Source organism: Aspergillus affinis (genome assembly GCF_023601865.1).
Source record: "Aspergillus affinis strain CMG 70 chromosome Unknown NODE_8_length_531634_cov_87_933514, whole genome shotgun sequence".
Lineage (NCBI taxonomy): Eukaryota > Fungi > Ascomycota > Eurotiomycetes > Eurotiales > Aspergillaceae > Aspergillus > Aspergillus affinis.
The window spans coordinates 120,385-144,233 of NW_026515789.1; the positions used below are offsets into that span (position 1 = coordinate 120,385).

General features: G+C 48.2%; 8 protein-coding genes across 8 annotated transcripts; 3 read left to right on the forward strand and 5 right to left on the reverse strand.

Annotated features, from left to right (window-relative positions):
* Positions 1–484: 484 nt before the first annotated feature.
* Positions 485–2,302, forward strand: KD926_011024 (transcription factor domain-containing protein; the record flags this gene model as incomplete). The annotated part of the gene is made up of 1 exon (XM_053096001.1): positions 485–2,302. One exon carries the CDS (start codon positions 485–487, stop codon positions 2,300–2,302), a length of 1,818 nt encoding a protein of 605 aa, XP_052959832.1.
* Positions 2,303–2,399: 97 nt separating this feature from the next.
* Positions 2,400–3,914, reverse strand: KD926_011025 (major facilitator superfamily domain-containing protein; the record flags this gene model as incomplete). Its single annotated transcript, XM_053096002.1, has 1 exon — positions 2,400–3,914. The coding sequence occupies one exon, from the start codon at positions 3,912–3,914 to the stop codon at positions 2,400–2,402; it is 1,515 nt and encodes a 504-aa protein (XP_052959833.1).
* Positions 3,915–4,342: 428 nt separating this feature from the next.
* Positions 4,343–5,158, forward strand: KD926_011026 (HpcH/HpaI aldolase family protein; the record flags this gene model as incomplete). Its single annotated transcript, XM_053096003.1, has 1 exon — positions 4,343–5,158. The coding sequence occupies one exon, from the start codon at positions 4,343–4,345 to the stop codon at positions 5,156–5,158; it is 816 nt and encodes a 271-aa protein (XP_052959834.1).
* Positions 5,159–5,598: 440 nt separating this feature from the next.
* Positions 5,599–6,079, reverse strand: KD926_011027 (RidA family protein; the record flags this gene model as incomplete). Its single annotated transcript, XM_053096004.1, has 3 exons — positions 5,599–5,823; positions 5,888–5,961; positions 6,028–6,079. 3 exons carry the CDS (start codon positions 6,077–6,079, stop codon positions 5,599–5,601), a joined length of 351 nt encoding a protein of 116 aa, XP_052959835.1.
* Positions 6,080–6,528: 449 nt separating this feature from the next.
* On the forward strand, positions 6,529–7,908 carry KD926_011028 (uncharacterized protein; the record flags this gene model as incomplete). Its single annotated transcript, XM_053096005.1, has 4 exons — positions 6,529–6,774; positions 6,835–6,960; positions 7,014–7,602; positions 7,664–7,908. The coding sequence occupies 4 exons, from the start codon at positions 6,529–6,531 to the stop codon at positions 7,906–7,908; spliced, it is 1,206 nt and encodes a 401-aa protein (XP_052959836.1).
* A 577-nt stretch (positions 7,909–8,485) lies between these two features.
* On the reverse strand, positions 8,486–10,207 carry KD926_011029 (SDR family NAD(P)-dependent oxidoreductase; the record flags this gene model as incomplete). Its single annotated transcript, XM_053096006.1, has 3 exons — positions 8,486–8,757; positions 8,819–9,249; positions 10,128–10,207. The coding sequence occupies 3 exons, from the start codon at positions 10,205–10,207 to the stop codon at positions 8,486–8,488; spliced, it is 783 nt and encodes a 260-aa protein (XP_052959837.1).
* A 382-nt stretch (positions 10,208–10,589) lies between these two features.
* Positions 10,590–15,946, reverse strand: KD926_011030 (type I polyketide synthase; the record flags this gene model as incomplete). The annotated part of the gene is made up of 2 exons (XM_053096007.1): positions 10,590–15,815; positions 15,872–15,946. 2 exons carry the CDS (start codon positions 15,944–15,946, stop codon positions 10,590–10,592), a joined length of 5,301 nt encoding a protein of 1,766 aa, XP_052959838.1.
* A 3,863-nt stretch (positions 15,947–19,809) lies between these two features.
* KD926_011031 (Ribonuclease H-like domain) lies at positions 19,810–20,163 on the reverse strand (the record flags this gene model as incomplete). Its single annotated transcript, XM_053096008.1, has 1 exon — positions 19,810–20,163. The coding sequence occupies one exon, from the start codon at positions 20,161–20,163 to the stop codon at positions 19,810–19,812; it is 354 nt and encodes a 117-aa protein (XP_052959839.1).
* Between the last annotated feature and the right edge of the window lie 3,686 nt (positions 20,164–23,849).

The following is a 23,849-nucleotide window of genomic DNA, read 5'->3' on the forward strand; positions in this document are numbered from 1 at the left end:
GGATTAGATAGGGCTTATAAATCGGGCTCACGCCTTCTAGAGAAAGAACCAATGCCAACTGTGATCTTTGTGATGGTACCATAGTCAGTAAACATCGGTTAACCCCACGGAATATAAAAGATCTTCCGCCTCTAAAGGAGACAACATGAGCGCCCAAGTGTGGCTGCTTGAAAGTGCCCACAAGATAACAGACTATTGTCCAATCCCGACAGTACTCCGTAGTGAATGACACGTTTTCCGCGGATCTTCTCCGGCGCTAATCGGGGCAGTTGATAAGAAGGAAGGCACTAAATATGGCTAGACTCGAAGCAGTAACGCCAGGTGTTCCATCGGCATATCTCTAGGGCTCCTATCGTCTGTTCCACGCGCAGATAAGCAGTCATTAGCCGATTCTTGGCTGTGCGGGGAAGCGCCGAGTGGGAGATCCCCATCTGAGAGCCCCGGATTTCTTTTCACAACATGTTGTCCTACATTGATCTCGAGGATGTCAACGTACCAGCCTTATCAGTGCCTCGTCTGTCAGAGTCGCTTCACCCGCCATGAGAACCTCAAACGTCATGCGAAACTCCACTCTGCCTCACACCAAGCCTCCCTTCGCTGTGGCTTTTGCCAGGCAACCTTCTCACGTCCCGATCTTCGAAATCGACACATGAAGCGAAAACACCCGGAGCATGAACCGGGACGAGCTATTCAGAGACCACGGCGCCGAGCACGCGACGAATATTCCGGGTCGTCACCCGATAGTCATGATGGACTTCAACTTCACCATTCGGGGGATGAAATGGTGCTGGGCGGGAGCCCACAGATGCTGCTTCATGATCACGAAGAAACACGCGGAATTTCCATAATTCAGTCAGACACAATTGATCGGATGGTGCAAGATGCCCTAGGAACAGCTTTTTTCAAACCAACTCACGAACTAGGAAGCCCTGTACCCTGCGCCTTCAACCAACTCATTCCTGAAAGCGACTGCTCACCCTTACAGATCGCACGGGGGTGCGACTTATTTTTCTCACATGTTGCGCACTATGTCCCGTTTCTACACAAACCAACATTCGATGCCGCACAGCTACCTGTTCATTTGGTCCTCGCTATCATTTGCCTGGGATACCAACACGGCGAAGACCCCGAATGCGACGATCAACCGGGATCAGGGGCGAGTCTATCAACGCGGTGCTTTCGTCGAGCAAATACTCTTACGACATCCGATGAAGGGAGACTTGATATGTCAGGGCCGAATATGCCTTTAATCCAGTCATATCTACTTTTACAAATCTGTGCCATGATGTATCTCTGCGGAGACGACTCGGCGACGGGGCTGAAAATGCATTCCGACATGATTTCGCTGGCTCGGGCAGGAGGATTGATGCAACCCACACCACCCGAGTCATCTGCAGCCGAGGATCTCGAAGGTCTCTGGTGCAATTTCATCAAGACCGAGTCGCACAAGCGCACATCCTTTGCTGTTCACCAGATCGATGCGCTATGGTACCAGTTCCTCTCGATTCCGCGCTGCATCTCTCATCTGGAAGTCAAGCATGACCTCCCTTGTCCAGAAGACCAGTGGACAGCATCTTCCGCCGCAGACTGGGCCCATCGCCAGCTTGTTGCCATATATCCCGGTCCCTCAGTTCCCTACCCTGAAGCTGTTCGACGATTTCTATCATCCGAGACGGGCTCCATCCCGACATTCGACCCCTACGGCGCCATCAACGTCGCGCAATTCTTAATTTCAAGCGCCCGAGAAGCATCTGGCTGGTCCACAATGACCGGTATGCTCAGCATGGACCGTCTCGACGCTCTGCGATCGTCCCTAATTGCCCTAGGCCCGTTCATCCGGCCACAGTCCGAGACCGGGAAGGCCATGCACGCAGCCGCAACCTGGGAGACTGCCATGATTGAGCTGCATCTCTGGTCCCCAGCACATACGGGTGGAGTTGTGGCAGCCAGTTTAGACGCAGTGCTAAGCCAGTCCACCGCCCTGGCTCCATCTTATGAATTCTTATGGGACGTCGACACGGCCAAGGCCATCCAGCCGCACGTCGACTGGTTTCTACGTTATCTCGACACGACAGTAGATCCCGCCCACGAGGCGCCATGGGCGGCGGTATACGCGTACAAGGCATTTTTGATCGCCTGGCAGCTTGTCCGGGGTTGCATTCCGGGTGCGATGGAGGTGGCTGGGGTGCACAATGGTGATGAGCAGGGGGCTTTGGAATGGGCGCGGAATGTATTTCGGCGACGAGAGCGATGGCAGATCGGGAAGTTGATTCTCTCCAGTCTGCAGCAGCTCGAGTCTTGATTCATGCTACACCATATATGCACTATGTATAATTTACTTTCCATCAACAGTCGATAACAACTGAACAAATCGACATGACGATTCCCACCGGTATTAATCAGTACATCTCATACCGCCAATTCAACTGCACCATCTCCTCCGTCACGCCCCCTTTCATAACCTTTGCGATCTGCTCTGGATCTCCCGAGTCGAGACGTTTGTTTTCTCGTCTCACCAAACCCCGGTACACGGTCATCGTGATAGCCAACAACACGGCACTTCCCATCAACGTTCCAAACGCGGCAAAGAACTGCGGCGGGGCGTAGTAAAGATATGACGCCCAGATATTAGACGTTCCTCCGATGGCATTAACCAAGGCCGAGGCGGCAGCCCGCTTCGCCACTGGTCGAGCCAGATGCAGGTTAATAGTCTTGTAAAGAAGAAGTTGAGGACCGACAGAGGCAAAGGGCAAAATGACCATTGAGAAGTAGCGTGCTCCCACGTTGAGAGTGGTCATGGGGATGATGTACATGACGATGGAGATGGCCACGCAGAGCAAAATGATCGGGTAGACGGTGTTCTTGCGGTCAGAGTAGAACATGAGGACATAGTAGACCGTACCGGCGAGGATATACGGCGGCGCGGTGAGGAGCAAGCTGATTGTTTCGGTGAAGTTGAGCGAGGCCACGAGGGTAGGGAAGTAATTGGCGATAGAGCCCTGGGTTTGGGACAACATGTTGGCGAAGATGAGGAGCAAGAGCTTCGGGTCTGCGAGAGCTTTGGCAAAACCTCGCAGCACACTCTCTTTCTCAGTGCCTTCTGCGGCACCGGACTCAGACTCGATACGCCAGACAGCTAGGTCTCGTTCGATCTGCGACAGGATACGGCTGTTGTGTGGGAATTCGGGCATAACGCAGGCGCAGACGGCACCGATGCCGACAGTTGCGCTACCCTCAATGATGAACAGCCATTCCCAGCCAGCGATGCCGTGCGCTCCATCTAGCTGGAGGATAGCGGCGGCGAAGAGACCTCCGAAGGCGTTACCCACCTGCTGAGCGATGTATAGCCCGGCAATACGCTTTCCCAACTCCGTCTTTGTGTACCAGGCGGACAGATAATAGATGGCACCAGGAAAGAAAACCGCTTCGGCAACTCCCAGAACAGCTCGGACGGCGAGCAGCTGACCGTATGTTTTGACGGCGGCCGTTGAGGCAGATATGGCGCCCCAGATGACGACAGCAACGCAGATGTACATGCCCGGCCGGGATATCTTGGTCATGATGAGGTTACTCGGAATCTGGAACGGGAGGTAGCCGACGAACAGGATGGAAACGGCCGTAGCAAACTGCTGAGTGTCCATGTTGAGATCTTCCATGATGCCCTGGAGCTTGGCTGCAGCCAGGTTCTGGCGGTCGACATAGTTCAGGATGTAGAGGATGCCGATGGTAGGGAGGACTAGCAAATCCACCTTTCGCACGACTCTCTTGTTGAGCTTCTTGATCTCCTCATCGCTAAGGTCCCGAAGACTGTCAGGCATACGACGAGATGCGAAGTCGACTTGCCCTTCAGCAGCGGAGACCTTGTCGCTATGTCCCGAGAGCGGACGCTTCTTGGTGTCCATGTCAGGATCCATATTGGTAGACATCGAGGTATCAAAAATCAAGCAGAAAATGACTGAGCTCTCGACTGGCCGAGGAGCAGGACGAGGGCTCCTCTCCAGCCATAATAAACAGCGCGTTATCTAGAGAGGACCAACCCGGCTATTGATAGTGGGTCTTGAGATAAAGAAAAGAGGGGAACGGCTCCATAGATAGCAGACCAATTGGCAATGCTGCCTAGACAACTAGACTGGTTCAAACCTGGGGTACAGCGAGTGGGTCTTGGTGTCTTGGGATTTGGGAGGACTTGGAGGAGTGACAGGGCGTGGGAGGAGCTCCTCCGGTGTGGATGAATCCCGAGGCTATACTAGACTATCATCCTGCATACTTAAGTGAGAAAACTTGAAATTTTGAAAAATATTCCCATCAACCATTCTCCTCTCTTCCCTCCAATACGCACAATATGCCTGCTCCCACGACCTCTTACCTCACTCCTCAGACGACGGAGATCTCCAACTCCCGTCTGAGGTTGTTGAACAAGATCAAAGCCGGAGAATACCCACTTTTGACCTTTATGGCGCTTCCCTCCGTGCGAATTGCTCAGATCGTCGCCTTGACAGGAGTCGACGGCATCATCATCGACTGCGAGCACGGCCACATCGGCGACGACTCGATGCACAACTCCGTATCTGCCATTTCAGCACTCGGGGTATCGCCCGTTATTCGCATCCGTGGCCCAGCCCACGACATCATCAAGCGAGCTCTCGACACCGGGGCCCATGGGATCATGGTCCCGCAGATCAACAACGCCGAAGAGGCGCGACAAATCGTCGCGTCGGCAAAATTCCCACCACAGGGAGTGCGCGGTCAAGGGTCTGCCTTCCCAGCCATCGCGCACGGCCTAACAACACCCGAGTACATGCTCTCTGCCAATGAGACGATCATCACGATGATCCAGATCGAGACCCGCGAAGGAGTCGAGAATGTGGATGCCATTTGCTCGGTACCGGGGGTTGATCTTGTCTTCATTGGACCTAATGACCTGGCGCAATCGCTGCTTGGGTATGTGCCTGCGCGTGGCGATGAGCCGGAGTTTGTGGCGGCGGTGGATAAGATCATTGCGGCCGCGCGCAAGCATGGGAAATGGGCTGGGAGAATGGTGAACAATGGTACGATGGCGAAGGAGGCGAGAGAGCGCTATGATATGGTCGCCATCACGGGCGATACCAAGGCTATTCAGAACTGGTACATGGCGGAGTTTGAGATTGCCCGGTCGTGAGACTTTAGATATTTTAATGCCAAATAGACTTCTTTCGATTGTTTCGTCTTTCGACCCTGTCCATCACTGGTAGATCTGCTTTGATTCTGTGAGCACACTGACGTAGTGAATGGTTAACCCACTAGGATGGTTATCCAGATGGTTGTAGAGATAAAGTGTGGATTCCTCAGGCGCTCTACCTAGTTTCTACACATTTTACAGACCAATTGCACGCAAAAGTTATTTTCTTTCCATGCTCACTTCAGAATAATAATATCTTATTTCTTTCATCGGACTTGATTTTATTTTACTCTAATCTTTTTTTTTCTTTTTTTTTTTTTTTTTTTTTTTTTTTTGGTTGAGTGCTTTCAATAGCGCGGATAATGATAAGCTTGGACAACAAATTACGGTCGCATTTTGTGAAAAGCATGTCATTGTAAGTTGATCTAAATGTTCTTTTCTTAAACCTGCGCAATACATTCAATCTCAATGACGGTTCCATTGCCCGGAGGAACTGCCTGCAGACAAGAGCGCGATGGCATCGGCTGGGGCAGGAAATCGATGTAGACCTCGTTCATGGCAGCAAAATCCTTCATATCCGCAAGATACACATTGTACTTGACTACCTGATCCAACGACGATCCTGATAGCTCGAGGACTTCTTTAAGGTTTTGAAGGACGGTTCTCTGGAGGAGAAAAATGAGCCAATTGTTGCATTCAAACAGTACTGAGCGGTTGCAGAGGACTTACCGTCGCTTGCTTGATCTCTCCGGTGGCTGTTTGACCTGCGCAGAAGACAAGACCAGGGACCTTGGTAGCAGGACCTATGAGGCACGTTGTTAGCTTTATTAGTTCACTGCGATAGTTTCCAAGATTGCGAAACCACTTACAGTTGTGAGGCTTGGTTGGGAACTTTTCACTGGAAATGAGTTGGCGAGACATCTTAACTAAGAGTAAGACGGAGGAGGATAGATAGCGTGTTCAGTATTAATCGAGCTTTGATTTTAGGATACCTACAGGATGAATTGCAATTGATGCGTATAAATAAGTGTAGATAACCTCCTCCGGCCCTAACTGGGAGGAGCTCCTCCCGCTCCACCAGGCCTGCCACCCAGCAAGCTCGATTCGGCTTAGTCACAGATACCATGAGAGGAGCTCTTGCATATGGACAGAAGTAGATTGAGAGGTTAATCTAGGTCAGCCATACTGGTTCAGAGGACGGGAGATGCGATCCTTCTCGCTTGATGGGCCGACCGGGAGCTCGCGGTGCACATTGGTATGCTTCAATACAACACCGGAGAGATATAAGAGCTTCATCATAGACCCTTCCTTCGAGGCTATACTGAGCATCAAGCACCAGCAACAGGTTCTCACTACATATACATCTAGTCATGGCACCCGCAGCTCCATTCAACCCCCCTTCAGCCGATCTCCCCGGCAAGCCTTTCGTCCCCGAATGGGTTCCGCCTCCAGTCACCCAAGAAAAGCACAACTTTGCCGAGCTCAAGTCCATTGATCTGTCACTCTTGGATTCCAATGATCCAGCAGTCGTTGACAATCTTGTCCAACAGGTCAAGATTGCTATCCGCGACGACGGCTTCTTGTTCCTCGAGAACTATGGAGTTTCCCTTGAGCAGGTAAGATAGAGGATCATAGGAAGGAAAAGTGTAGATGGCTGATTTACACAATTCCAACAGTTGCACCGCCAGTTCGCTCTTGCTCAATATCTATATCACAACATAAGCGAGGAGGACAAGGAGCGCCTGCTTTTCAATCCCAACAGTGGCAAGTGGTCAGGCTACAAGCATCCGTATGGATTCAAGGTAGGACATACAATCTTTTTTCGAGATTCAATCGTATACTGACTGCCGTTCAGCGCCACCGTGGTCCCGCCGATGGCATCGAGCAATTCAACTGGTACAAGGACGACTGGGAATCTCTCGATCGTGTGCCGAAGTGCCTGCATCCCTTCATGGACGAGATTGAAGCATTCAGCAACTACCTGACCAAGTCTGTCAACTACCGGCTTTTGACCGTCCTCTCGCGTGTCCTCGAGTTACCGGATGAATACCTGTGGGATAACGTACAATCCCATGGCAGCCCAACTGGAGAGGGATACTTCCGCCATGCCTTGTTCCGACCGGTCCAGAAACAAACACAGGAGGCATCCAAAGGCCTTCGCATGCACGGTCACACTGACTTCGGCCTGACTACGTTGCTATTCTCCGTCCCCATCTCATGCCTCCAGATCTGGGGCCGCGATGAACAATGGTACTATGTTCCCTACAAGCCCGGTGCACTCGTCATCAATATCGGTGATACCTTGGAGATTGTCTCAGGCGGCCACTTCAAGGCCACTCGTCATCGTGTATTCAAGCCACCTGTCGACCAATTGAACGAAGAGCGTCTTTCGCTGGTTCTGTTTAACAGCTCCATCGGAGATTTACGCATGACACCTGCACAGGGTAAGCGGAAGAACCCACGTCAAAATATCGACATGAGTAATATGTGCTAACGGCTGTCCAGATTCAAAATTGATCCGACGAGAGGGTTGTATTGAGGAGCAAGGAGTCTACAAGGAATTCAAGAAACTCACATCCCAGGGCAATGCTGTCCCTACCAATCGACAATGGCGCGAGATCCAGATCAGTACTTGTACTGACCCAACTGATACTGTCAATAACAGAGTTGGTGCTCATCAAGTGCTCATCGATGGCAAGATCATGCATCAACGGGAGTATATGGGGGTCAAGGTTGTTCTACCAGTTTGAGGCGCATGTGTGATAGAGATAAATTTGTTAGTTTACGAGTTGTTTGAATCTTGATATTTTCAATTTAAGACTATCAATTTCTGTGACCATGTTCTATCATTAAATATTTAGGACCCCAAGCCCATTATTATTAATATTTAATCAAGTTTATTGTCCATACCGAGCCTCTAGGGCTATGACAGACCGAACCCCAAGCCCATCGTAACCTGTCTTCTACAGGGTACCATGGTTTATACATCTTAAGGAAAATTTTTGAACCTTGACTTCAAGTCCTCTAGAAAGAGATTTCATTATGGCATATACTGAGACTATTTACTGATGGCGCTAGCTCTCAGCGATCGTGATGAAATCGGCACACAGGCTTGTGCTTGTTTGGAATGCTGGATAGGTATTGCATGGAATTGAAGATGGTGATAGCTTAACTGTCAGCTATTGCCTTAAGATGTCCATGTGAAAACATCAGACGCTTACTTTTAATTGAACGGCCAGCAGGACATAGATACATATTTGAGTCTTTTAGTTACCTATAAATTCCATTCATAACTTTCTGGGCGTCAATTACATGATAAATCTATTTCTATTTGAGACCACCGGCTAGCAACAAGCTCTGGCCTGTCATATATCCGGTAGTCACTAGCATAGTGACCACGTTTGCCGTCTCCTCTGGCGTTCCTAATCTGCCTAAAGGGATAGTTGCCACCGTGTCTGCGATTGCCGCTGTATTTGGAACCATCCCTGTATCGCCGATCATGGCAGGAGCAACGTCATTGACGCTGATGTTATATTGGGCCAAACGGCTCGATAGATTCTTCATCATACCACTCAGTCCGCCCTTGGAAGCCGCGTAGTCTGCCGAAAATATCGTCAGTCAAAGCCTTACATCGGTTGAATAGGCAGGGGATTAACTAACGACATCCATTGATTCCACCTCCCGACGCAGCGATAGACGACATGAACACAATACGACCCCATTGCTGAGCTTTCATGTGCTCTACCACGCCCTTAACCAGGATAAATGAAGCACGCAGATTGACATTAAGCATGTAATCGAAATCCTCGAGCTTAATGTCCCACACGTTAGTTATCCGTTTACCATATCCTGCATTTGAGATCAGAATGTCTGGTCTTTGGCCGTGTTCCTTATCGATCTCCTGAAACATGGCCGTGATTTGATCGGCAGACCCAACATCCACCTTATGAATCGATATGCGTAGCTGGTTCTCGGCGTGTGTTGACTGAAGTTCTGCCACAAGCTCATGGATCGACCCCAGATTTGTCGCATAGCTCAGTGCGAGATTTACCCCACGCTGAGCTAGCTGGCGACAGCATGCCACTCCAATCCTAAGAGCAAACCTGTGTCAGCTGAAATCTCAATCCTTGCAAATTGGCCCTCAACCAAGACTCCGAATCTGGGGCTGGCGTTACCCTCCTGATGCGCCCGTGACTAGGGCTAGACGACCTCGGATCTCGTTGTATGTCATTTTTACCGAAGGTCGAAATTAATAAAGACATTTCGGTAGAAAATCTCGCCTTGGTACCTACTAGTTAACGATTATACTCCTTAATGTGGTATAATATAGAGTGAGCTCCGCCGCGGAGTGTCGGGCTTTGCTGGTCACCCGAACACGATAACACTACTATTGCCGATATCGAGAGCCCCGTCAATATTCAGAGCTCCTGTCCATATTGAGAGCTCCCGTTTAATATCACTATCATAGTCTAATCGTGCTCAGATGATAGGAGCACATGGCGTCTCACTCTGGTAAACCACCGGGGTCTGATCTGCAGGAGGAGCTCCTCCCGGGTTGCTCCTCCGTACGGAGTACTAGATAACCCCGGATTCAAAAGTGTGTCACGCACTAGGCTTTTTACACTTCATGCAAGATAGCTGCAGAATAGTACTGCGATATCAACCCCCTTATCGAACCTCAACAACTACAGTTACCTAGCGTCGGCTATTGAGGTCATTTTGGCTCCCAGTGTGGAGGTAATAACACTCACTTGTTGGGGGCCAATCACTCTATCATGATAGTTAATACCTCTATTTTGTGTTACGTACGATTAATGGTGTATTTGTTAGTTTCGATAGCTATCTACTATCTCTCCTAGTTTGCGCGGGCTTCCTGTTGATTCGCCTATGCAGACCCCTTGAAACTCGCCATTGCCTATTAGTAGAGTTTGGCTCGTTCATATCAGCGCGCTTGTTGGAGGCATCTTACTTACAATTCACTTGAGAGATACGTCTAGATTTGTTTTCATTCTCATCAACAGGTGCTGCAGCTGTGTAAGAATGAAGCATGGCGAGGGGGGGTTGTTAGTGTTTTACAGTATATATAGCCGAGTTGGCAAGTCACTCTTAGACATTCCAAAGAACTAGCAAAGTCAATGCCACAATCAAAAGAATTGAAAACGAAACATTTTTTCAAACGCAGTATCTAACGTATAATTGAAAACCAAAGGCCGCATACAAGAAGGACATCTATCAACAAGGTGAAATGGAAGCAACCACACGGTGCGTAAGGCACTAAGCACGTGACCGTGGAATGTGCCAAGCGACCGTCGTTTTCCCGTCGCGTTTCAACTCTCCATCTCCACCACCCTGACTTGTTTGCTCGAGCTTCTATATAACATCACAAAACGAAAACCACCGACTTCAGGTCGTTTGTCTAGTTGAATATAACCTAGGTAGCCAATTTCTGCGCGAACCACTCGACCATGTGACCAACTGTTGGGTGATTCCATATCAATGTTGGCGGCACGTTGATATTGAACACCTTCTGGAGCTGTCGTCGTAAAACGGTAGTCATCACCGAATCCATACCCATATCTGCAAGTGCGACCGTGGTGTCAACATCAGATGGAGGAAGGTGCAGAACATCCCCGACAGTCGCGCGAATGTTTTCATCTAGGTAGGCCTTCAATTCGGGCCCAGACGACGGTATACTCGATGTAGGGGCCGCAGCAGCAGGCTCTCCAGACTTGGGGGCAGAACTTGTCGAACGACGATAAACGGCAATGTCGGTCAGAAGAGGGTTGACAATGCCTTGCCCTTCCTCTATCGGCAGGGCTCGTACCACCACGCCGTGATCAATGTCATATCTGGCAAGATGGAGCCAGGCCTCAAAGGCTTCCTGACGGCTGATTTCCGTGATACCCTTGTTCTCGATTTCAGAAACCAACAAATCGTTGCCATTACCTAGACCCATATCTGTCCAAGAACTCCACAGGAATGACACTGCGTTATCTCCAAGGTTGCGACGATGAGTAGCAATAGAGTCAAGGAAAGCGTTAGCGGGCGCATACGCTCCCTGTCCCGGAAAGCCAACCAGATGACCACAAGAACCGAAGAGGACGAAAAAGTCAAGAGTACCAGGAGGGAATGCTTGGTGGAGAGCCAATGTCCCGGTGACTTTGGGCGAGAGAACGCGATGGAATGCTTCCTCGGTGGTGTTAAGGATAAGCTGGTCTTCCAGCACTCCGGCTGCGTGGACAACGCCCTGAACCGGTGGAAGGCCTAGCTGGTCAAGTGATTGGATGAGTGTCTCGGCCGCGTTGCTAGAGCCGATGTCAATGGAAAGCACGAAGACGCAAAGGCCGCGTTTCTCCAATTCGTTTATCCGCGCAGCGACCGCTTGATCGGCGCCGGTTAGGCTGCCCCACAGTCTGCGAGGTGGTAGTTGACGCCGGGATAGCAGCACTAATCGCCGCGCTCCGTGATCTGCGAAGAACTCGGCGGTTGCAAGTCCAAGATCTCCAAGTCCTCCGGTGATCAAGTACGTTCCCTCGGGACGAGGCAGCATCCGAGACACAGATTGGGTGCGGCGGTCGAGTGGAAGATCCCGGAGCTTTGCCGTTCGGGCGACTCCGTCGAGAATCCGAATGACATCGTTACCTTGGATGTACTTCATAGTGGAGAGAGGCACCGCTCTATACTCGTCATCAATGTGAGCGCCCCAAATGTCGGGATGCTCGCTGAAAATAAGTCGACTTTGTCCGAGGAGCGGTCCGTGAGCCAGCGCCGTTGGCGTCTTACCCTGGAATGCGTTCGTCGTGTGAACGAAGAGCTTGCTCGGTACGCCTGACTGGATCAAATGTTTTGCGACGGCGAGAAGCTCCGCCAAGAAACGTTCGACTGAGTCGGGGATCTCCTGAGATGACGACACTTGACCAGGGACGTAGACAACAACTAGCTCTTTGCGGTATGGAACCTCCGTTCCACGCCGGACCAGCTCATCTGGAGTTGAAACGTGAGTTAGACCCACGTGGCGAGGGACTTCCTTAGTGTAAATCATTTTAGCATCCTCGTCGCTTGTGACTAGCACAATTTCTTGAATGTCGAGAGGTTCCTCGGTAAGTCTTGCCGGCGGCCAGGCCACTCGGTGCACAAGCTTCGAGACCCCGTCGTTCTGATCGGAGCCGCTCTCGAGCTCCGCAAAACGCATGGTGGTGATTCGTACGAAGTGTTCGCCCTCTTCACTGAAGATATCGACGTTACAAGTACAGTCGCTGCCGTCGTTTCTCTGAACGCGAATCCAGCCAACCCTTGGCGGGTCTTGCTCCTTCAATATCTCAATTCCACCCAGGCCAGCCGTCATGCGTAGTTTGGCCCGATCGTGGAAAATGGTGGCGGCAATAGAAGTTGCTGCATCCAAGAACGGCGCCCATGAAGAAGTTTCCCATTGAAGACGCTCGTTGTCTGGGTCGACTTCAACACGCACCAGCATTTCTTGAGTGTCGCCCCAGTGTTCCAGCACGGCCCAGGGAAATCCCATGCCATCGACTCCGGTTCCTGTCAAGTAGTCCATGGTGAATGACTTGCTCAGCTCTTTTCCTGGGCGGTGTGTTTTAATCGACTCCTCAACGGCCGTTTCCGTGACCTCTGATCGGGGAACAATCTTCGCGGTTGAATGGGTCGTCCAGGGGTTATCAAGCAGTTGCTCTTTCTGTACGATCTGCGACAAGATTTTCACGTCGTCGCCTTGAATCACCACCTGCACAAGCCGTTGAGACTCAGTCTCTAGAGGTGCAATCAGGTTGACGTTATGCAATGCAAAGCCGCTGGTGGCTTGAAGGAAGCTGTTCAGAAGAACCGCCGCGGGTATGATCTCGGTTCCCATGACGGGATGACTCCCCGGGAAAGGCTTTGCCTCCTTGCTCAGTGTTGTTGTGTAAAGAACGGTCTCGCTGCCTGCCACGGCAACCTTTTGCCCTAGTAGGTTGTGACCACGGACATTGTGCAGGGCGAGAGCTGCACTAGAAGGTTTGCGCCAGAAAGGACGATGCGCCCAAGGTGCTGTCGGCACTCCATGCACCCAGGGACCGGGCATTTGATCCTCCCAGTCGATTTCAACGCCGCTACAGTGTAGACGGCCTATAGCACGAAGAATGCTTTTCTCAGCGGGCTGGTCGCGGCGAAGGGTGGGTATCACCACATGCTCCCCGGCGTCACTGTCCACGAGCGTTTCTTCGATAGAATGCGCGACAAGTGGATGGCTTGAGACTTCCAGGAAGATTCTAAAGCCATCCTCTTTAGCGGCCTGGACGGCAGACGTCAATCGAACCGGACTAATCATATTGTCAATCCAATACTTGATGCCTCGCGGATTTTGACTTCGTGGATCCGACAACGTTGTGGAATAGAGCTTGATGGACGGCTGTTTGGGCCAGATAACGTCGCGAAGAGCGACCGATAAGGGGTTTGCAAGCTTGTCCAGCATTGGTGAATGAAACGCAATGTCGGTCTTGACGCTGAAGTTCTCGATTTCCTTCTTATTGTAAGACTCCTGGATATCTTTGACAGCCTCTTTCGTGCCCGCAATGACGCATGAGGAAGGCGACGAGTCAATAGCGACTGTGACCTTGTCGTTACCTTCGAGTTCTCGAGAGACCTCCTCGTATGGCCGGCGTACGAGGGCCATCGCGCCTTGGCCGATGACCTGTCGATATAAAACTGATCTGCGCGTGACGAGAAGTGTACCTTCTTCTGGAGAGAGTGCACCTGCGACAACGGAAGCTGCTATTTCTCCCACAGAGTGACCGATCACAGCATTTGGGAGAATCCCTTGGCTCTGCAAGATTGCACTAATGCCAATCTGCATGAGGTAGGTCAAGATCTGAACACGATCGGAGGCCGCAAAATCGCCCAACTGGAGCCATTCAATTGGAGATGAACCAATCTCATTACGTACAATGGCATCCAGAGGCTTAATTGCGTTCAGGAAAACCTCGTTTTTCAGGACCTCCTTTCCCATGCTTTGCCACTGCGCTCCGTGTCCGGAGAAGACCCAGACAATGTCTCTTGTTGGAGCAGACTTAAGCACACGACCTTGAACGGTCCAAACCGCATTTGACTTCTTGGCCAGGTTATCCAAAGCATCCACGGCGTTGGCAGTGTCTTCAACTATCGCCGCCGCTCGAATGTCATGATGGGTACGTCTCGCAGCTAGGGTCTTGGAGATAGAGTCCAAGCTAGGAGGCTGGGGGTGCTGGGCGAGCCAGTCTCGCAATGACCCCGCAGCTGCCGCCAACCGCTGCTCTTGGAGGGCAGATACCAGCAACACTCGTGGACCAGTTTCACTGACAACAGGAATCTCTGGTTCGGCCAATTCCGGTAATGCGGGAGCTTCCTCCAGAATGGCATGAGTGACAGCTCCCCCGTAACCATAAGAACAAACTGCCGCCCGTCGCCTTCCCTCAGTTGCCGGCCATTTCGTCTTCTCTTTCACGACACGCAGGCCGGCATTCTTCCAGTCGATCTTACTGTTCAAAGTTTGTAGGTTCGTTTGCGGAGGTATAACCCCGTGCTGAAGGGCCAAAACTGCTTTGATGAATCCCATAACACCTGCACCTGCCTCCAAATGACCAATATTTGGCTTGATCGAGCCCACGTAGCATGGATCACCGGTCGGTCTTAGCTTTCCATACACCTCCGCGATGGCAGAAATCTCTGTTGGGTCTCCGAGAGATGTCGATGTGGCATGGGCTTCGACGAATTGAATGGTCATCGGATCAACACCGGCGGCCTGCAGGGCCTTCAAAGCCACTCGTTGCTGAGATTTGGAATCGGGGGCCATAATTCCATTTGATCGACCATTGTGTGCGACGGCGCTTCCCTTGATCACTGCAAGGATGTGGTCACCATCTTTGATGGCCTCGGGGAGAGACTTCAGGACAACCGCCCCTGCGCCCTCTCCACGCCCGTATCCACAAGCGCTGTCGTCGAAGGAGCGACAACGTCCATCGGGTGCCAAAACTCCTGCCTTGTCCATCACCCGAGTGAGAGCAGGGCCACACATGGCATGTACACCGCCGGCGATCACAACTGTCGACTCCCCCTCGAGGATAGCTTGAACACCGTTATGTACGGCTACAAGAGAAGAGGCGCATGCGGCGTCAACCGAGACACTTGGCCCGTTTATGTTCAAGTGGTATGAAATGCGATTTGGAACACCAGTGAATCCAGTCCCAAGCCCCATCCACGCCTCAACATCAGCGAGATCCTCCAGGATGAGTCGCGAATAATCATCGGTATTGATGCCCCAGAAGACTCCTGCGTCAGTGCCATTGAGCTTTTGCGCGGAAATGCCGGCATTTTCGATCGCCTGCCATGCCACTTCGAGAGAGATCCGCTGTTGGGGATCCATTTGCTCTGCCTCCTTGGGGGAGATTCCGAAGAATTGGCAGTCAAAGTCCTCAATGTTCTCGACGAAGTAACCTCTGTTTGTAGTTCCGTCGAGAGCACTCTCGAAGCGAGGGTTTCTTTTGCGGTATGACTCCCATCGAGAGGCAGGAATCTCCCCGCTGGCGTCTAGCTTGTCTAACAGGGACTTCCAAAGCTGGTCGGGATCATTGATTCCACCCGGGGCGCGGCAGGCCATGCCCACCACGGCAACGCCTCTCGATTCATCCTGAAGCCAGTCAATACAGAAGAGGTGGCAAGATGGTGGGTCATCAGGAAACTCACCCGAGTGCTGTATTCTGTGCCCGAGGTGCTCTTATCCCGCTCAGAGCTCGACGAGGAAGGATCCAAGAAAGGCATGGTAAACTTGATGATTTCTCTTTTAAATGCTCGATGTCATGAGGAATATGAATTCTGCTGGATCCCGACTTACCGGACATCGTCAAGAATTATATATACAACAAATCCCTCCATATGACAACCAATTCTGTCATCTTGCCACTGAATTGTCGATCGGCGAAACTTAGTGCATCACCAAAACGTGAAGTTGGCCCCATCTTCGGTGGCGCTGGACTCAACAGAAAACTCATGCCGTTATCACATATGATTGTGCCGTCTCGGACATTTGAATCCCTCCGTCAAGTCAGAACATGATGCCATTTCGGGAATTTGGTGTCGCATCTACGTGCGGACGCCTTTGTCCGTGCTATACATAGATTAGCTCATTGGTCTAGCACTCTTATCCATCGGCTCACAACTCCCGAATGCCGCTGAGCTCGTCTCACTGGCATTCTAATCCTTCTGGATAGCTGACGTGTCCTAGTTCGAAGTGCCTTTTCCTTACTGCATACTCGAATTCTGTCTGCAGGTGTCAGGATCGCTCAGATGGTGCCATAAACTCTACGATAAGATTTTTAATACCTAGAGGGACCTCAGTGCTCCGGACGCTATATTGTTTGGTATTCCTACCATGTCACTCATCATCGCGACCCACCTCCGGAGCATGAATAGATTCGGTTGTCGATCAACAAACGTCAAGTGTGCAGCCTGCATGGCACGCCCAGCCCGGACTAGCGTACCGATCCGCTCGGCCCCACCCCGAGGATCCTAGGCTTCCCCTGCATGTTCATCCCGGCCTTCGATGACCGGCGAATCTCGCCTATAATCCATCACTAGAAGTTGTCGCCAACCGCCCATCTGTTATCACACCTCTCTCAACAAACCGAATTGTCTTCTTTAATGTCTACCATTGATTCTTTTAGGAAAATGGCCCGAGTTGAGCCCGGCAAGCTCCGATGGAGGACTCGATATACATGGCTCGTTGGCGCTCGGGTTGTCAGATGTGGTCTAGGTCTGGCCGTTGAACAATTGCAACAGTCTAAAGGGCGTCTCTTAACGTCTAATCATTATCTCTAACCGCAGTAATTCCTGGCTCGGCCCGCAGTCGGACATCCGAGCTCGAAGCAGATTATCGCTACGAACGATGTGAGAGATTTTTTTCGAGGGATCAGATACCATGTCATATGGCTGTTCAAATTTGAATTACAGGGCGTGATGAAGATATCCTTTTGACCGACACGACGCAACTATGTCTCCGATTTCCGATAACAGGAATCACAGCACAGCAGCCCTCCCGATTGACGGATGCACTCCGGCCGTTCTAATCTACCACGATGGCGCAAAATGCCAAACATATGGGCTAACCTGTTTTTTAACTGGTTCTCTCTTCACTCTTTTCTCGTTCTATTCTTCTGCCGCTACTTTGTACTTTTTTCTTTCACTTACAATTGCTAGGGCACCAACATGTTTATCCTATCATGAAACCACCAGGTTGTGGCAAGTGCATTTGTCAGAACACCCCCAGATCACCGATTACATTTTTCACAACCAAATGGCCAAATAATAACCGCGGAGGTGCAATTTCATATCCCCGCGAGCAGCTCACAACCCGAATACTCATTTGATTATGTTTCCAGCAAGCATCACATTTTTCAGAGAATTTCTATTTACAGGGAACTTTCCGCAAAGAGCTTCCCCTATCCTTTCTAGAATGATATCAAATATCCCATCAGCGCCTATCTGCAATGTGAAACAAACTTTCCAAAAGCGGTCTTTCACGGTTCTCTTAACCATTCAGACATAATCTATTTATATTCCAAAGGGGACTTTTGCAATGAAGAGGTCTTCAATGGCAGTAGTAATAACCTTCATATCTTTCCAACGCACAGGTGGTGACTATTGTTTGACTTTATCAGTTCCTTCTTCATAGTCAGTGCTTACGAGGATTGATATTTATTTATAGATCTTATCAAACTCGCTTGAAAAATCTTTTCTTTTGGAAGTCCAGTCACACCCGCCCGAGGAACATTCGAGGTAGACGTGAAGGCTGTCATATCGTTAATATATCAACTCATTTCCGAGCATGGTACCTCTTCATATAACAATACTCTTGGGGCCTTCTACTCTTATTGTAAGCAGCACTCCCAGCCAATGCTAGTCACACGATATATGCTATCCACACTCCACAAACCTCTGTTCACTGGCTCAGTGACCCTCAATGCCTTGATTCAAAGTATTGCAATCAGACACACGGAGAAACTTGCTGCCTTAATGTAAGAAATTACCAGCTACGATATCTATATTAGAATATCTCATTAGGCATGGAAGTATGTATTTCAGCCGTAAAGACAAGGACATATATGAAGTCAAAGGGATGAATAGACCAACGAAGATCATCCAGAGCTTGACAAAGTTCGACGTGAGTTCATCGCGCTTTCCTCCTTTGCTTTAAGCCATATGAACGTGATACCCCGAAGGCCTAGCAAGCAAAAGGCATTAGTGGCGACTAGCTTTAGAGCAAAAGACTCGCCATGCAGTTGCTGGAATTGCAAAATGGTACTTTTCGCTACTTTGTTCGCCTCACGAAAAAGTCCGTTTGTGAAGAATAATTCAAGTACCATATTTTTGCGGTTCCTCTCTACCTTCATTGTCTAGACTTTTTCTGCCATCTCACTTCTAATCTCTGGGTTTGCTCTTGAATCTGCCTGTCGGTTGACTTGGTCATTGCCCTAAGCAGATATCCTATCGATTCAACTGAATGTAGGTATATGCTCGGTGGGTAAAAGTAAAGTGTCATTCTAAACTACAATCTGCCTAGCTATTTATAGTTCCACTTGTTTACACCTATGCATTCCTGATCCCTTGGTATGCCATTTGGAATGGTAAGCCAGGTCTAGATCAAGCAAGGTGCGGTGCGGTATGTGGATTAGATCAAGATACTTTACCTCTCTGGTCTGGTTGATAATATCGTTCCAACACTGGACCTACTTTAGAAGTGGTGAGAACATGAAGGTCAAGATATCGAAAACAAAACGTGTAGTTCCAGAATCCAGGATTTTTATCCCATTCTCCGATACTCAGGTATTTGCTCAATTCGAGCGTTCAACCCAACCGATAGCTTGTAAGTCGATACAGTTCGTATCTATAAGTTGTTTTAAGGCGTTGCAGAGCTTGCTTTTTGTTATTACATCGGCAGGATTAGAATTTCCATCGATCTACTTAATATCTGTGATTTGGCGGCATTCATAGGCTTGTCAAAGGCACAAAATGTCAATCATCAATCGTTTCTCTTGCGTAAATCCGAGCCGTACGAGGCAATCGTATAATGACTTCGAGTCAGTGCAGAGTACGATTGGGATATTAGCTTGCAGTATTTAATCTAAAGTTAATTTAATTGCGAATGCAATATCTGAACCGTAAGCCATGGCGTAAAGCTCTAATGCTAGAACACTGCGGGTAACACGCTTGCATTTAATAGAACTCCAATAAACGATGTTGGCATTTGCAGCAATAGTGTTGCTGGCATTTCTCTTGTCGGCTAGTACGATAACATAACTAATTTGAGAAGAAAGGTTCTTGTTATTGGCAAATGACGCATCTGTAAAAACTAGCAGTTAAAAAGATTCCAAATCCAGTTTGACATATTTCAGGCCTCTTGCGGCATTCTCTAGCTGCCAATAAAGTCGCTTATTAAGGGATTCGGTATTTTCCTTGCTTGGGTTAATTACTTGGGCAGCAAATGATAAGTCGAATGAAACTTCTGGCTGGCAGACAGAAACAATATAGGTACCTCGTGCGTGTTCTGCAATATATCGATCTTTCAGGGTACTTGGTGCCTGAGTGGTTGTCTTGCCAATAAGTGACAGTTTGATGCATTAGGTCTCCTAGGTAAGAGTAATCCCATCAGGTTCTAGCTTGACCATGCTGCCATTGAACTTCAAGAGCTTTTCAATGGTTAACTTCTCGCGGTCTTTAGCCAGAAATTGAGCCTTCTGTAACTCAATCTCTTCAGATTCAGCGAACGTGGCATCTGCAAGAATGAGGGTATCATCAGTCTGAAGTCCAACGATGCCGAAACCAGTAGATTCTCTTGAATTAGGGCTATCCATGGTATAGAGTAGGCATGGGTCGAATGTTGATTGGCTCATCCGGAGGTATTCCAGGTAATGGGAGTAATAGATTCTGAACCAATGATTCTCTGCTTCAAAGATCTTATAGAGAGGTTTGATAACCTTCATGACAGTATTGCTGGTGAGCCCAAGTTGATCAATAAGTTCCTTCGGTGGGCGCGCGTAAAGTTCTCGGTTAAGTTTGGTTGTTGATTGTACGTACGCTTGCGAAATATCGCGAAGATATAGCTGGGAATCTGTTATACTTGCAGCAATGCAGAGAATAAGGCGTTAGCTGACTCGCTGGATTGTAGGAGATTGTGTAAGGATTAGATCCTTTCCCTGGTCATTATAGGCTTGTATAACCAGTCGTGATTTTTCGAATGCTCTTTCTATTCCTTTATTCTTAATTTTATCAACAAATCGTGAACTGAAGAGTCTGACCCCTGGTAAGATATCTTCAATTTTAAGGAACTCAAATATTCTTTGTTCGAGTAAACCATTGACTTCCTTTTGCCTTGAATCGTAATATTGTTAGATACCGGGATTTCTTTCAGTTTGCAAGAAGACATTTATAGGCAAAGGGTGCTTTCGTAAACGGCCTAAGCCTCGTTTTTATAATTGTACAGGTTGCAGGGGCATCAAGGCAGGCTTATAACCTGAATTGGGCAATCGGGTTCGTCCGGAGCGTCTAAAGGTAGGTTCTGAGGCTTTCGAGAGTTGTTCTTTGTCAATTTCAGGTTCAGTTTGGTTGATCTGGTCCGGTTCTGGAGCTTTCAAGTGCAGTTCTGGATCTTCAGTATAGTATAGCTTAATTACTGTTAATTGAAATGCTGTTGGACCATTAGATAACTTGACTGTACAGGTCTCCCCTTCGGTTGTTAAAAGGGTAAATAGATCAGTTTAGCTGCCTGTTTTTCCTCCGTTCCCTTCTCGCCAGACAAGGACAGGAGAGCTTGGTAGCAGATCGTATATAGCAGTAATGCGTAAGTCATTTTTTATATTTAATGTATCAGCCAGTTAGCGCTCTACTTTAAGCTTCTTGATTTTTGTTATAGCTTTTCTGATAGCTGCAGTCCGCTGGGAAGTTGATAACGAAAATGCATCTGAATCAACCATACGAGGATATGCGCCAAATACCAGTAGGGTAGGGACTAAACCTCCAGGCCCCGCTGAATCGTTTATAGCTTTAAAAGCCATTTGAAAGGCGATCTCTTTGTCGATATTAGAGATTTCAGTAGTGATAATCTGGTAGGCTCGGCGCAGTAGGCCATAATATCTTTCAATTATATTTATCGAATTGTATACTTCAATAGGGATGCTTCTTGTGCTGATATTTATAGTTTTTGTATAGGTCTTGAATTCCTTGCTTACAAAGTTCTTTCCGGCGTCGTGTGTAATTAAGTCTGGAAAGCCTAAATAGATATCAATTCAGTACATTTGCAGTATATCCCAGGTGTATTTGGCACTGATGTCTTTTAACTATCGGCTGGATTAGAAACGGGTTACTTCGTTAACAACATAAAAGAGAGGCATATTGTCAATATACATAATATCAACAATAATGTTGAAATTAAAATGTGTCTCGTCCTTGAGGTTAAATCGGAATTGACCAGGGGATTTGCCAAACTTCTGACAGTAGTGACAGTACTTAGTAAGATATTCTAATGCGGCTGTATTTGGCTCATAACTAGCACTTCTTAAAAGCGTCTGAAGTCTATCAACAGATAGATGTCCGAAACGGCGATATAATTTCCGTAATTTAACGTCTGTCAGGAAACAAGGATTTATATCAAATGAAGAGGTAAGGTATAAAAACAGAACAGAATTCTATAGCAAAAATGAGTGGCCGAGTCGGCGAATAACAGAGATCTCAACAAATGATTTAGTAGCGGAGTTGAAGGGCGTTACAGGCTTCGGGATCACGATAACATTCTTGAGGTTGTTATAGTATATTCCGAGATTGTCCATATCTGCTAGGTATAGCAGAAATGAGGTATCAGCGTTAACAATATAGAATTAGATGTTATCAATTGGAGTTGAAACTTTTGCGGAACCAATTGATAAGGTTATTCTAATGCCAAATTGGACATTTACCTGGCCAGCCGTAGAGGTATCTAATGTGATGTTTTCTGTGTTTTGAAGTACCTGAAATTGACCATATCCAGCTGTAGATTTGCTGGAGGCACCAGTATCAATCATTATTCCCATAAAGATCTTAGAGTTGTACCGGGTATCGCTCGCGGAAATGGTAGTGGCGTTATAGCTGAATGGGTCGGTATTAACTATCGGATTCGAGAACTTTTGATCGTTAATACAATGGGTAAAGGATCGATTGGCAAGTTCAGAAGTTGTAATCATTGCTTATTCAGTAGTAATTGAGCCGAATGAAGTAATAAATGTATCAATAAGGTCGTATTCTTCTTCATTAAGGTCTGTTTCGGTTCCGGGATCAAAAGTTCGAGTATCAGTTACGAATGCTTTAAAAGCCTCTGCTTCCTCTTCATTGGTATTTCCTTCACAATATATCATATACTGCCTGTATCGCCTGCTGAAGTCGCCATTCATTCCTTTGTCATTGTTAAAACGCTGTCGATATTTCTCTTTGGATTGCCTTTGTTCTTCCTCAGTGTGTCTCCAGGAGCGGCAGGTTAATTTTTGGCAGACATAACACTTGCCCGCTGGGTCTCTTTTGCCTTAGTTATAGTTCTTGTTCTAGTTATAGTACTTTCTATCAGTATAGAAGACTTCTTCTCGGGTATCTGTATGAGAAATTCTGTATCTTTATGAGTTCTCCTTCTCTCAAGTGCTGATTGAGGATTGCAGTTTGTTGATTAATACTGCTAGATCTTTAGATAGATTAGCAACGGTTATGCGGCAGGCTGGTACTCTCTAGCAAGCTGTAATAAGCTTGTTAATCAGATTCATGTTGCTTCGGAGTTCAGAATGGAGGCCGTAGCGTTATTTTAGGAGGTTACTAAGTAAAAGCTGAAAGCTTTAGTAAATTAAAATTGATCTTTCAGAGTTATCATTCATGACCTTCTGCAGTAAGATAGCGTTTCACTTGGTCAAGTTCTGCCGGTAGAATTCAGGTCCTTCAAAGAACTGGCGTAAGTGATGGCATACTTCTTGAAATGTTTTTAATGATAATTTACTGCTGTAATAGTAGTCTTCAGCAACTCCCTTGAGCATTGTTGGCAATGCAGCTTTGTAGCTATGTAGTGGTAGGCCAGCTCTAGAGCAAATGTCATAAAAGATATTGAGTTTAAAGTTAAGGCTGCTGTTATCCGTACCGCTATATTTCTGGTCTTCCGTGTAGATCTTTGTGACTGAGGCAATTTCCTTGGAGAGATCGTTCTTGGGCCTCATAGCGAGTAGGTAATTGTTCTCTTGGGCAAGGTGATTGGTTTCGAAAGCCAGATAATCAGTTTCAGGAACGTAGTCGATTCCCGGGGTAGAGAGATTGGCTTTGGGAGTAGCGAAACAGTCTTCTGAAGAGACTGAAGGGTCTGAATGGTCCTTTTTCACTTGAAGATTGCTTTTGAGAGGAGCTGAAGAGTTTGAATAACCTTTTACAGCTTGTGTATGTTCTCTTAAGCTATCGCGTGTTGGATTCAAACGTTTTCGGAGCATAGCAGTAATCATTAGTGAGTCAAGTTCTTCTAGAGTAACTTTAAGCTCTTTATCAGTCTATTTATGGAACTTATCTTGCTGAACAATTTCGGAGAGTATATCATAAAGGGAATTTCTTGTGTTATAGCGGCGGACGAATACTTTTCGCTAAAACAAGTTATTTTAGAGGTTTACTCTTGTGT